We start from the raw sequence: 14,940 nt of genomic DNA on the forward strand, positions 1-14,940 counted from the left end.
ACCCCTCCAGGCTATGTTCATTTGCATTTTATCTCTGCCACTCTTCCACACTTTTATTTCACTCTTGACCCTGTTTCTAGGAGATGTGCGAGTAAGAAGTCGGGCAGGATTTGAAACAGAGAGAAGAGGTTCTCATCCATACATTGATTTCCGTATTTTTCACTGTAAGTATTTAAAAGCAGATAATTAACAAATAAACAAAGGCTTCCAATAGTTTTAACTACTGAACCTCTAAAAATAAAATTAGCGGCTTACGTAGCAAGACCATTTTATATACTACTTAAGAAAATCTTTCATGGTACTTCATTACCAAAAACAGAAGAGTAAAAACTTCACTGCTAAATTTTTGTTTTTAAAAACATAGTTTGAGTATTGAATTTAGACCTGAATCCCTATGGTAATGAAGACTATCTTATGTACAGCTACTGATGTGTGCGCTGAGTTCTTGGCTGGCAGACACAAAGAGTTGAGAAAGAATACTTTACTGCTTTTATAAAGCAGCAAAAGAGCCTGGTGCAGGGTGATGTTTGAAGAGAATTACAGTATATGTCAATATTTTTGACCTCATAATAATCAATTAACATTACATCTACTCAAAATGTAGCTAGAACTTAAAATTTTTACACATAGACAAATCTTAAATAAAGAATAAAGTGTTATAAGAAAATGGCAAACTAATTTTTTTGATTACATGTTTTAGGAAACTTTTCTGAGAAATGTGACAGGAATATTTTTTGAACAATTTCACTTTTTTTTCTCTACATCTATATTGTTGTTACTAAATGTCAGTAGTTGTTGTAATATAAAAACTTCAATAACCATCAAACCAATATGCAGCAAGAGTGCAGGGGATTTAAGTCTTAATTAAATTATGCCAATAGTATTAGTGTATTAAGTGTCATAAAGTATCTATACCAACATTGTATCGGCACAATTCCAAGTATTCTGAATGCAATGGAGAGATTTAGAAAAGCTTATTTCATGGTAACAAGTGTGGTTGTTGTAATTACCTTATTAATAAAAATGAGTGGCAGAAACTGGTCTAATTCTGATCTTAACTGAAGTTATTGCTTTTAAAAGTAGATCGCTACTTAAATTTAAAACTATTAAACTCTTAGTTTCATTCAAAAGTTTGTATCATAGGTGAGAAAACAAAGTTTGAAGAGTATGCTATATTAATTCTTTTCAATAAAGATGGTAAGAATTCAATTTCAAGTACTGATAATTCTGTTGAGTGTAATAATCCTTTAGAAGCAGCATATGATTGATGAATTACATAACTGTGTCTTTTTGTGTGTATGTATGTGGCATTTCATGCTGATAACAGGAAGATATTAACAGAAGTATTAAAAAGGGCTACCTGTTAAAAGGCCGTCAACACGGTGTTACGGCTATTGTCAAATTAACTGTATTTTCTGTGGTATTCATCATGCTGTTCCTTTCCATCCTGATTGTGCATCAGGCAGATCTGGACTAATCGGGAAAAGGAGTTTCACACCCTTTATTCTTGCCGCTACTTGTTCAGGCGCAGGCACCAACTTTTAGCAACATCAACTGTGGTGTCTGATGACAGAAAAGAATGTTGCTAGGAGGCCAAAAAAAAATTCTTTGGCTCTAACTTCCCTCTTGAGTCAGCTGCTGTGGCAGTTTTCAGAGTTGCCATATTATAGTCAGATTTTTTTCCACTTCAGGATTGTGGCCTGCTGCAGCGTTGCTCTTTGACTCTTTCAAAGTCAGTAAGGAATTCAGCTGCATCTCTCACTAGATCATCCATTAATTTACAGATTTATTTTTTTAAAAATCAGTAAAATGTTTTTCTTTTGCTCTGCAATGCTAATTGAGTCTTGATCAGTGTTTCCTTAATTGTTTTAAGCAAAAGACTTTTTAGTATCTTGCTGTCAGACTGTGGGTAGAGAGAAGTTGTGGGCATCAGGTTTGACCTCATTTTTAGGATATTTTCCCTGCCCTCCCCTGGTACCTCTAGAAGGACTTTTCAAGTAGAGCTACATGGCTGAAAAATATTCACCCATACGAGTGGAAGACAGCATGTGAGAGGAGCCAGCCGGCTCTTCTTTGCTTGGTGCAAAAACGAGACTAAAAAGGGTATTTTCTGCAGCTGAAGCAGACTAAACATCTGAATGTTGGCTCTTTTTTCTGCACCACAGCTACACACTGAGCATCAGTAATGCATGAATATGTGTCCTTCATGGTGTTTGTAAAGTTTCACTGTAACTTTCTCCTGCTATCCACTAACTTTACTCTGTGGTTCTAAATGTTTTGCAGTGATCATTGCTTAACTGTTTTGCAGATGACTTAGTGGTGTGGTGGGTTGACCCTGGCTGGATGTCAGGTGCCCACCAAAACTCTATTGCTCCCCTCAGCTGGACAGGGGAGAGAGAATGCAATGAAAGGCTTGTGGGTTGAGATAAGCATAGGCAGATCACTCTGCGATTACAGTCACGGGCAAAACGTACTGGGCTTGGGGAAAAAATAATTTATTAAATCAGAGTAGGGTAATAAAAAAATAGAAAAAAAATCCTAAAACACCTTCCCCCCACCCCTCTCTTTTTCCCAGGCACAACTTCACTCTTGATTTTCACTACTTCCTCCCCCCAAGCAGGGATGGGGGATGGAAAATGGGGGTTGTGGTCAGTTTATCGAACATTGTCTCTGCGGCTCTTTCTTCCCCAGGGGGAGGACTCCTCACACTCTCCCCCGGCTCCAGCATGGCATCCCTCCCCCAGGAGACAGTCCTCCCTGAACTTCTTCCATGTGAATCCTTCCTGTGGGCTGCAGCTCTTCACACACTGCCCCAGTTGTGTCCCCCCCATGGGCACAGCCGGCTCCAGCGTGGGCCCAGCAAACCTGCTCCCGCCTGGGCTCCTCTGCACGGGGCCACAGGCCCTGCCAGGAGCTGCTCCAGCGCCGGCTGCCCGCGGGGCACAGCCTCCTCGGGGCATCGCCCTGCCCCGGCCTGGGGTCCCCGTGGGCTGCAGGTGGGGATCTGCTCCACCACGGCCCTCCACGGGCTGAGGGGCACAGCCTGCCTCGCCAGGGGCTTCACCACGGGCTTCACCATGGGCTGCCGGGGAAGCTCCAGGCCCCAGAGCAGAGGATCTCCTCTGCTTCTTTCTTCACTGACCTTGGTGTCTGCGGTGTTGTTGCTCTCACACATTCTTGCTCCTCTCTCCAGCTGCAATTGCTGTTTCCTTCGCCCCCCCTCCCCCCCGCTGCCTTAAATAAGTTGTCCCAGAGGTGCTACCACCATTGCTGATGGGCTTGGGCTTGGCCAGCAGTGGGTCCATCTTGGAGCCGGCTGGCATTGGCTCTGTCAGACGTAGTGGAAGCTTCTAGCAGCCTCTCACAGAAGCCACCCTCTGTAGCCCCTCAGCTATCAAAACCTGGCCATGCAAACCCAGTACAATGGGCTATCATTCATAGTGTTGAAGTATTCATGCCATTTTGTATTTTGCTTTGCTAACTTCTGTTGTTTAGCATTATTTTCTTTTTTTTTTTTCAACAATGTTTTGTGAAGAAGTTGAACATCTTTCAGGAAGTCCAGCTAATAATTTGCTGACTGCTGCTCTTTTACAATATTTTATTAATAGGCTCTCTACCCAGTATTTTATGGGTAGGTTTGAAGAGTACTGAATTTTAAATGCATTACTGTATCTTCAGGAGGCTACAGTTTTTTTGTTGTTGGGTTTTGTTTTTTTAATAATCACTTCTGTTTTATAATGCTATTATTACTTACAACTTCAACTAGTGTTACCAAAGTCAAGTTTATTAGTATTTGGTTTTTAAGACCACTTCTGTTTCTTGTTAAGGTTTTTAAGCTCAGTGTTTGCATCTTCATTCCAGAGTTCTGTAATTGGCACGTGAATATTCAAGTTTCTAAATTGTCTAGAAGTATTCTCAGTGGTAACTTCTTCCTAGGAAAATTGATCTTAAAATGATGGTTGGAAAAATTTACTGTTGTTGCTAGAGAACATGGTATAAGAGTCATATCTGAGGATTACTAAATGCAAGATTTGACTGACGATCAAACTAAGTTTGGGGTATTTTCCTTCTGTTATTCCAGAAGTCACATTTTTATAGCTGATTGCAGGAACTAGCCAGGAGAAGTAGCTCAATAAATTTTTGTTTTGACAAGACTGCTTCCTGATGCATGGGGAAAGTCGAGATTGTGTTCTTCATATTGGTTGGTAATTGGTTAATATTGGGACCAATGTACAAATCCATTAGTAGTTTTCCTGTTACTATGGTCTGTTGGTTATGTCCGTGTGGGACTATGGGCATAAACTCAAATTAGCAGCTCAAAGCTACCATTTCTGGAGAGGAGAGAGCAGCTGCAAAGCTTTCTTCCTCAGAAGTAACTTCTTATCTTAAATATAATGGTTTGGTTTTGTTCAGTGGATGTACGTAATTCATAGTTGCATGGTAAAAAAAAAAATTATTTCACTGAATTGAATAAAGAGCATGGGATCTACTTTTTGCTCCTTGGGTAACAAGGAAGGAGTTCGGCAGTTTACTGTCTGACAATCCAGCATGTACTGTTTGGTTTTCAGGGAAGTTATTGAAAAAGTGATCGCAGTGGTTGTAACTACTCTTGTTGCTGGTTTACAAATAGACTACAGTTAGTGTCATTACTTTTTAATTTTTTTTACATTACTGAAGACATGGATAGTAATTCAGTCTGCAGTGTTGGCAGAACACGTTGATAAAAACTAATGCAAAACAAAATCCTTGGTAGAAGAATTGGTAAATGACAATATAAAAATACTCACTTTCTCCAAAATAGCAAAGCAATAATAAAATTTTTAGTTTTGTTTTTTTGCTATTGAGAAGTAGTTAATGTCTATTGTTTTTTATATGCATGTGTCTGTATGTGTGTATATATAAACACACGTATACACTTAAACTTTTATTATGTTTGTGAGGGTTTTCTGGCATGCTCAAACAAAATAATATATAATGTAACCCAATCACTGTTTCACCTGGTTAAAAAAAAGAAGAAAATATAAGAAGTTGGTGAATGTGCTCGGTGATGTGTATAGTATATTATAGTGAGGAAGTGAAGCTGAAATGAATAATTAAGGTAACTGCAAAAATACTGGGAAGTGTCTTATGCAGATACAGCTTAAATTAATGCTTTCAAACTTCCTTTTTAGGAAACAGTTATTGCATGTAGTCTGGAAGAACCTGATAAAAACCAAATACTTCAGTTTTGTGGAGGGGAAACATTCTTTCTTCTTGCTTTTCCTGTTGTATCTGCACCAGAATAGATAAGATCTTGTTAAAAGGTTTTTGGGAGTCTCTTGTGTTAGTCTGAGCATGCTTCTGTGGAGAGATGGTGATCTTGCCAACATGCGTGGCTCTATTTTGTGTTTCATAGATAACTGAAATATGTCATGTCTGAGTTAAGATATCTTAGAAGAAAGGGCTTTTTGAGTTATTTTGTATGTTTCTGTAAACATTTAGTAATGACTCAATTTTGAATCAAAATGATGCTTGCATACACTGAAGTGCTTCACATAGGAGAGAAGATGATGTGATGGGAACTTCAAAACTTCATTGAGACTTAGATGGTTCTTTTCCTTAGTTGTATATGGAGGCTTTTTAGTAGGGAAAGGAAATAAAAGAAGAGTTCAAGTGACTTTTATAGGTGATGGATAAACCTAATTCTCTTCTTTTAAGAGTGCAAACAGGTAAGTAAGTTCCAGAGTTTCTTTGGTATACAACATTCAGACTGTTTATGTGGAAATTGCAGTTCACAGAACATTTAAATGCTAATTTTGAGATGTGGCAAAGATATCAGCATCTACTATTAACAATGTTGTTTTGAACTTTCCATTTTTTTGCTCACAAATCATTGGAAAAAGTTTACTTTGGACAGTGAATTTAGACTTCCCTTGGGTAAGAGGCCAGAAGTCAAAGAAGAGAGAAGAGTTCAAATCCACATTGATTGCCTTAAACAGTTTTGGAAATCTTTGTGTAAAAGCACCTGATCACACTTTTAACAATGCTATCTAGAGGTTGCAATAAAATGAGCATAGTCCAGATGAAGCTGAATGCCCTTTTTTGTTTCAAGAAAATGAGGAATTACCTAGCTGAATCTGGTTAAGAGTAATTGTCTGTCTTGTTCAACAGTCTATTGTGAAGAAGGGTGAGTTTCACAATGAAGTCATGCAAGAAGATTTCTGTGTGGTCATAGGTTGAATGAAGTATTTGTTTCCCTGTGAAAATACCAGCACTGAAGAGTGAAAAGCTTGTACTCCAGAGATTTCTCTAAAAGCTGCCTCTCTGTGAAGGATGCATTCTGAAATTGTGACCTAGTTATTCACAATCCAGGTTATTCAAGTAAATAGTTTCCCTCAATGCGAGAGAAATTTTGACTTTGAGTGTGGAGTATGCAGTCACACAAGGGGAAGTCACAGAAAATGTCCTTTAGGACGTACAGCTTTGGCCAAAAGAAAACACTGATTATAAACTTGAAGTGAAAAGTGAGCTTGAAGTGACTTTGGTTAAGGAAGATTTCAGGGTAAGAGCTTCCAACTGAGAATATAGGACAGATTTTCTTTTTTTTTTTCTTTCTTATCCCCCCCCCCCCCCCCCCTTTTGCTGTCTTAGATTGTTGTTTTACCTACAATTTCTTCTTTTCAAATCTCTGTAAAACAGCGTGTGTGCTCTGGAGCCTTGCACTGGTACAACTCTATTGCTGAGGTAAGTTTGACCTTAGACACAGCCACATTGTAGGATAAAGTATGTGAGAATTCTTTTGTTTTCATCTCTGGTCCCAGTTTGACTTTTGTCCTAATAGTCGTAAGTGATGTTAAGTCATAAGAGACTCTTAAGTGATATTCTTTTTCTGTCAACCATAATGTGTTACTTCTGAATTCTTTCATTTCTGGGGGTGAAAAATAGCCAAAATAGATTACTTAATGGTTCTTTTTTAGAACTGAAGATTTCTAGAACACCAGAGAATGGTGTTTTCTTGGAAGACTTCAAGAAAAGGATTTGGTGATGTTTTGGAATATATTATCTTTCTTTTGGGAAGAGAGCTGAACCATCATGTATTGTATAGTTGTTCTTCAGGAGCATCAGCAAATTAATTAACACAGTGTAACCCATTTTTCTAAAGGATATATGCATATTCTGATTATATAAGTGCACAAGCACAGGATGGCTGGGGTTATGATTCAGTGAACCGGTAGGGAAGGAATATACCTTGTATATACTGCTTCGTAGTCCTAAAATAACTGCAGAATGTTATGCAGTCCAGCACAGGAATGACATTGTTCAATTTACTTAATTTTATATCCTTCCTGAGATGTTTACAGAAGAAGAGCCAAAATTCAAGGGTTTTCCTTTAGGCACCTTTTCACAGTGTTTTCTGTGTACTTTTGCTGCTGTGTAATGGCTTAGTGCAACTGGAGAACTTGCATTTAATTCATGCTGAAGTAGCGTAATTCCTGCACTTTAAGTAATTTCTCTTAAGTTAGCTCTGCTTTGAGCAGAGAATTGGATCAAAGGACTTTTAGAACTCTCTTCTGTCCCTTTCAACCTGAATTATTCTACTGTTCTGTGGCCCTATGCTTCGCTAAGGCAGTATTTCAGTCTGTAAGATCCTTCAGGAGTTATCTTTGGTGCTAGTGATGCCTAGCAGCTGCCCTCCCTCCATCAGAGAGGATCTGCTGAATACTGGAGTTTTTCTTGAGAGCTGTGATACGGTTGGACTCAATGACCTTAAAGGTCTTTTCCAACCTAAATGATTCTATGGTTCTACCAGAGTTCCTTGAAACTTAACAATTTTTTCTGATTCCAGTCAGTCAGAAGACGCTTTCAAAGCCATGTTTAACTGATCCTTAATCCACATAATATTTTCTGGTGATCATTATTTGGAAAAAAAATTATGAATGTCTATGTAAATACATGTATATGATACATTAAAAACAGTCTGGCTTGATTTTTTTTTTTTTCTTTCTTTTAAGCAAAAGGCAGGCTAGAGTGTCTTACAGTGATGCTACACAGGGCTTCAGAATGGTTCTAAAGAAGCCAGGAAGTATAATGAGGTGATTTAGACACCAGTAGTCTTCATATGTAATTTTAAAATCCTTGCTAAATTTATATCTTCCAAATGAAATCGTAGCTTTATAGATAGCTTTATGTATATAAATGTCTTAAAAGTACTTTAGAATGCAAATCATGAGTGGGAAGTTTAGGAAGCTAAATAACAGGACTTAAACATTTTTTTTTTTTAAATCTACATGGATCTAATCAGTTTCTTAATGGTTTAATGGGAATAGATGTGACATTGGAATGCTTATGGGTCCCTCTAGTGGTGTGAAATCCTAGACAATACTTAACAATTACTCACAAATAGAAAATCATTTGTGTTCTGGCAGGCCTTAGAAATACAATTATAATTGGCTTGTGAAATTGAATTTTCTTTCAAACTTATTTACAGGTAGTGAAAAACTTCAGATATTGTCAGGTTTGGTGATAGTATCTGTTACGTAAAAATTATTAATGTGTAGTTGGGTTTAATATGGAAGAATTGTGAGAGATAAATTCCAAGAAATAAGAGGTTTCCATGATTTTTTTAGGAAAAAAACTCGTCTGGTGGCCCTACACACCTTACATTTCAGCTTTCATGTTCAAACATAAGAAAGATCCATCCTCTCAAATATTTTTTTAAAATTCCTTTTTGTTAGTGGCAGTGATACCTGAGATCCTTAGTTAAGCTCTTTCTATTAGTAATAGTAAAATTAAATTATTTTTATCATGATGATTTCCTGTTTACCTTCTGGGCCCGCAGCAGGGAAGAAATGGAGGTATAGCTCCTATGCTGGATAGCCTTGTTTCGACCAGGACTCCATCAGAGGGTGTGAGTCGTCGTCTTTTGCATTAAAATAAAGTTGAAGCATTTTGCTAGGATATAAAGTTTCTATTAATAAAAAAATAAACCAAACCATAATTAAGTTGTCATTCTTCCTTTTGTTGCCTGTCCTTACTGTATGGAAGATGCAAAAATTCTGTGAATAAATACATCAGTATATTATGGTTTTGTAAGTGATTGTCACTGGTCTCTTCTGTACTTACTTTGTGGTTTTATTTCAGTATGAGAAAAATATTTAATATCACTGTGAAATATGATAAATTATTTTTTTTAGATTTTCATGAAGTACAACACAAGATTGGGAGTGGGAAGAGAGATTAAAATAAGTGTCCTGGAATACAGATGAAATCTGTTGCATGAAGGCAACTTGCTTTATTTTCTTGGTGTATGTGCATAACACTAGCAAAATAATTGATGTTACTAAACAGAATTATTCCTTTTTTCTTTTAGAGAAAGGCATTTTTTATTATACCAGCATCTCACATAAGATGCTTAGAAACAAGAATATGATCATTTTAATGAAAAAATAACTTTGAAGTAATAAATATCTTGGGTGATATTTGAAGTTAAAGTAGGGCATGAAGAGTTAAGAAGGGAAGAAGAATGTCATAGAGCTGCTGTTGATTAGGCACAAAGGTCTATAATTTGAGTCTTCTGGTTCCTTGCATCGAAGGTACTTCTGAATGCTGTAGATTCCTTCTTAACGTGCCCAGCATACTGATTTTGCTTTCGTCCTGTTTCAGTTCTCAAGGCTGTAAATGACACATACATTTATTTTCTCATTCTAATTTGTCCTTAAACTGTCCTTATCACTTAAGAGCAAATGGTCACTGTTGGTTATTAGAACAGCATTTAGGACACTGAAAGCTCCAAATCAAATGAAGGACATCTGGGCTGGGAGGAGGAATGGTTTTGCAGCATGCTTTTTCTTGAGCAAATGTGATGTTCTTTTTGCTCTTCACCTTGTTCTTTCCATCATAAGTATGTTATTGAACCTTACTTTGGTAGGGTGTCTGAAATTAGTATCTCATTTTGTGACTCATGACAGAAGAGGGTAGGCTGACATTCTCATATTAATCATGCATTATAAAGGGAATGAGTTTTCCTCTTGTTCCAGGAGGGAGAAACCAGGTTTCCATTGCACAACTATGTCTTTCAGTTTACCAGTCCTTCCCATGAACTTGTCTTTGCTTGTCTGCCAGAACCATAAAGCAGTTTATTTTTGTATCCTTCATAATAATATATCTGTGGGGAAAAGTAAACTGCAAGCATGGGTGCTATCAGTGCTCCTGAAGCTGAAGAACCTATCTTTTTGGTGTCGTCCCCCGCTCCCCCCCCTCCCCTGCCGCCGAAAGCTAGCAATTTTCTTTTTTAGCCTCCCTTTTAAATTAATTACCTGTCAAACCTCCACATCTGACTCACCTATTCTGAATTGTCCTGTAGCAAATCTTTAGCTGTTAAAGAGAGAGAACAATTTACTTTTTGGGTTGCTGGAGTCCCCCTGAATTAGGTGTTCTGGAACTGTAGAGGGCTGGTAGGGCTCCAGATCTCTTTTCTCATTTGGAAGTGATTCTTACCCTTGCAGATCCAAATGATAAGACATTTGGTCAAGCTGTTATTACCTAACCTGGGCTATACAGGTGCAATAAATGGTAGTTCAAGGGGAAGTGCAATGCCCTGCCCCTGGGGAGGAACCAGCACCGGCTGGGGGCTGACCAGCTGGAAAGCAGCTTGGCTGAAAAGGCCCTGGGGGTCCTGGCAGACTCGAAGTTCAACATTAGCCAGCAACATACCCTTGCAGCCAAGGTGGTGAATGGCATCCTGAGTCGCATTAGGAGAAGGGCTGCCAGCAGGTGAGGGAGGTGATCCTGCTCCTCTGCTCAGCACTGGTGAGGCCACACCTCGAGTGCTGTGTCCAGCTCCGGGCTCCCCAGTACACAAGAGAGATGGGCATACTGGAGAGAGTCCAATAAAGGGTCAGGAAGATAATTAAAGGGCTGATGAGGAAAGGCTGAGAGAGCTGGGACTGTTCAGCCTGCAGGTGAGAAGGCTCAGATCTTATCTATATGTGTAAATTCCTGAAGGGAGGGAACGAAGAGGATGGAGCCAGTCTCCAGTGCAGGACCAGAGGCGACCGGCACGAACTGAAACACAGGTTGTTCCCCCTGAACATCAGGGAACACTTTTTCACTGTGAGGGTGACTGAGCGGTGGCATCAGTTGCCCAGTGGAGTTGTGGAGTCTCCGTCCCTGGAGGTATTCAGAAATCACCTGGACATGGTCCTGGGCAGTGTGGTCTAGATGGCCCTGCCTGAGTAGAGGAGTTGGACCACATGACCTCCAGAGATCCTTCCCTGCCTCAGCTGTTGTGTGATTCTGTAATAGCAGCATTGCTACAAAGAAGGCTGAAATGGAGTGGGTTTTGTTGTTTGTTTGAATTACGTGAGCTGGATCAGTGATCTTTTCTTTTTTTTTTCTTCTTTCTTTTTAAATGAGGGAGAAAAAGTAGGATTGATGTGTAAGAGTAGCAGTTTATGAACTATACAAATGGATGATAATTTATAGAGAATTTAAAAATATTTTTAAGATTAATGTCTCAATAGCATATTGCAAAGAGTAATGACTGTTCAGCTTCACAGAAAACTGAGTAATTCATTTGCCTCTGTACCCACATTATCATCAGAAAAAAATACTGAAGCAAAAATATATGCACCACCCCCCCGCAAATGACTTATGAACGCAAATATAGGTGGAACGCAGGCCTATGCTGCTGAATTATTGCATAGCTGTTCTGTAGTGCCTTTTGCTGACAGAAACTTGTTTTCCTTGTATTACCTATGTGATACTGTTCTGTCAAAGATTAATGGGTGGCATCTGTGACAGCAAAAAAGTAGGTTTTTGTTAACTATAGATCTGTAAGAGTACTTATGATCAAGAAAATTATCTGTACTTCCAGAAGAGTGCTGGTTTCTCCTACTTAATGTTTCATTTCATTGAGATTTAGTGGAGTTCCTGGATTTTGTATGTGACCGTGGACATTTTATTATTTCCAACCTGATGACTTCTGTTCTGAAATTTGGGGTTTAAGGAACTAAATGAAGATTGGGGAGGGGGGGAAAACTTAGCTGAAGCCCATGCCCTAGAGTAGCTTTGTGGCTTCCCGCTTCTCTGTTCCACAGGCTGGCAGTACTCGGACTGTAACCCCATGTTAACGTGGTTAGAAATATTGGTAGAGTAGTGCAGTATGACAGAATCTATTTATTTGCCTGCTGTACATGTGAATGTTGCTTTATAAGCAGCCTTTATCATATGTAGTACAACTGCTTGCGTAACTGGGGCACATGGGTACCAGTGTCTTCAGAGGAAGTGCCCTTGGCCTTCATTGTGATGGCTTGAAGAAGGATTTTTCATGTGAAGTTGTCTGTGTTAGACCTTTGATGGGAACTTCAGTGTCTTGATGGAGTATTTCAGGCATGTCCGAAAGAACGTTCAGGTTTTGTCAATTTAACGTCTGTTAGCGCAGACTGTTGATGTGAAATGCTGCTGCATTTGATTAGATACTGTATGTTCGTGCATTTGTCAGTTCTGTTCAGAGGAGTTTCATTAATGTAGATTGGAAATTATATATTAACAAGTTACTTTAGAACAGAAAATACGTTGAAACTTCTGCAGGGAGAAGAGTTTATATGGACAAAGATGTATCTTATGTAGATAACTGCTTTCACTAGAAGTCACTGAGGTTTTTAACTGAGGTTGTTAAGGCCACACCTTCCCCTGTACAGTATTTTAGACTGACTTTAAGAACTTCTTACTTCACCAGTTTCTAGTGTGCCTTGTTCTTGGGAGGGCATAAGGTCTATACTACAGAGTTGGACTCATGTTGGTTTTGAGGATCTATGTTTTTGGAGAAGAGCATGTTTGCATTGACTTGCTTACTTATCTTTCTTTCTTTTTCTCTTTTTTTTTTAAACTGAAGTAATTTTGGGCATAATAAGGGAATATGAAGATTTTTGACTGTTCATTGGTTATATAAAACTGCTGAAAAGAACATAAAGCCAAACTTAGCCTTTAGATATTTCAGAATTGAATTACCAGGCCCGTTGCAAAGAAACTGTAGCTATGTATAGTTTGATCTTTAGGTTTCTAAGACACTTTAATCATATCAAGTGGAATTGAATATAAGCTAGCATCAGTCATTTGAATAAACCAGGTAATCTAAGAAGAGTAAAGCAAAAGTATTTGGATTAATCTTTGAAAACAGATTAAATCTATTTTCTGTATTGTTTTCACTGTACTGGGAAAGGGAATTACATACGCTGTGAAAATAAACGTGGTGCTTGTTTGGCACAGGAGAGGCTCTGAGCATAATTATCTGCAAAAGCACCAAAATCACTTGTTTCAAAACTTTGCCAGTAAAGTTAGGAGAATTTCTGAGCTTTAAAGTATATGTAAAGGCTACTTGTGTACTCAAAACCTACTTGTAATTGCTGTATCAACACACAATTATTAATATTCTCTTGCTGGCGTACATATCTTATGTGATTTGCTAGGGACATGGATTTGATGTGTGCACATGAGAGCAGTTTTCCAAAAAGAAATTGTTTGCAGTACTGTGTGTGTGTTTACACAATTTCCATAATATTTTTGTCCTTTCAATAACAGAGTTCCTTAAAAAGATAAGTCTCAGCTGTGATTTAAATATTTGTTTTTCTTTACAGGGTACTTACAAGGAAAACTTTCTTTTCTAAGCCATGTCTCTGTACTTACTCTTAATAAAAATATGGGGTTTTTTGGAGAAACATTTGATACGCAAAAAAATTGCGTTGCCCTTGTTGTACCAGACTTTCTTGAACAGTTTTCTTTTCGGTAAAGGTTTTTTAGAGAGAGTGTTTATTTTCTTGTTTTTTGTAGCAAATTCTGAAATCGAGGTGTCTGTGTCTGCGAGAAATGTGAGAAGGTTGCTTAGTTTCCAGCGATACCTGAGATCTTCCCGGTTTTTCCGTGGTATCACTGTTCCAAATTCTTCAAACATTTTAGATGATGATTATAATGGACAAGCAAAGGTTGGTTGCTTGATTTTTGTTTAAGTATGTTTTTAAAAAATGTTTGCTAATATATAACTATCTCATGTTAAAAGTGCAAACAAATACAAATTTTAAGCACATATTCTTTATATATATGTATGTGTTTTTCCCTGTGTGTACATATATGTATTTGTCTTAATAAGTTCAGCCAAAATTACATGGTTTCTAACAGACTCCTTTACTACCCACAAGTTTACTGGAATGATTTTTAGAGCTTATGTGGCTGGTGTAGGTTCTTTAATAACTAATGAATACAAGATGCACTTTCATAACTGAAGATAACAAGGAAAGGAAAATGTATCTAAGAAATGTAATGGAACAATTCGGACAACTGGGTCTACACACCACAACCCCTGCTTCATTTCTTTTCATTTTTAGTCTAACCTCACTACTGAAAATGTGGAAGAGTGAGTACCTACCAACTGAAAACTCAATAATATGCAGTAAATGGATTTATCAGAATATTATTATACCAAACCAACTTTTTCTCTGGTAGGCAATCCTAGAAGAGAAAAGGGCGATAGCTATAATACGCCTGTGCTGCAGTAAAGCAGGGAGAGCAAGTGCTGGAATGATGGGCAGTTCTAAGGGAACAGTTAGTTGGATGAAAGGCTAGTGTACTGGGGACGGAGGGTGCGTGGTGCTGAAGAGGGGAGTGAGCAGACAAAGATTATTTAGGTTATTCAAGATCCCAAAGGCGCTGTTGTCTCACTGATTGCATGTAGTGCTTTTTGTTTGTTATCTTGATGCAGAAGAGGAATACACTTGTAATACAATGATTGTGTCCATGCTGAACATGATCAGGCTGCGCTGTAGGAAGAATCTGATAACCTGGAGGATGGATTTTAAAAATGTACATGTAATTTAATAGTAAAAAGACCTTCTTAATGCTCTTGTTTGTTCTGGTAGTGGAGATTTAGTGGCTGGTAAAGAAAAGCTAGAATATGTAATTGGATCA

At 38.2% G+C, this 14,940-nt stretch overlaps 1 protein-coding gene across 3 annotated transcripts in view; it reads left to right on the plus strand.

Annotated features, from left to right (window-relative positions):
- The window catches only part of PDE7A (phosphodiesterase 7A), a 78,416-nt gene that overhangs the window by 48,318 nt on the left and 15,158 nt on the right, over positions 1-14,940 (plus strand). For 2 of the 3 annotated variants that reach the window (XM_055798524.1, XM_055798522.1), the window contains exons 3-4: positions 81-164; positions 13,810-13,961. In XM_055798524.1, coding sequence (XP_055654499.1) covers positions 81-164; positions 13,810-13,961 — 236 coding nt within the window. The remainder of the gene's footprint in view (positions 1-80; positions 165-13,809; positions 13,962-14,940) is intronic. The other variant, XM_055798523.1, reaches the window with a different exon arrangement.

The sequence above is a fragment of the Falco peregrinus genome, chromosome 3 (assembly GCF_023634155.1).
Source record: "Falco peregrinus isolate bFalPer1 chromosome 3, bFalPer1.pri, whole genome shotgun sequence".
Lineage (NCBI taxonomy): Eukaryota > Metazoa > Chordata > Aves > Falconiformes > Falconidae > Falco > Falco peregrinus.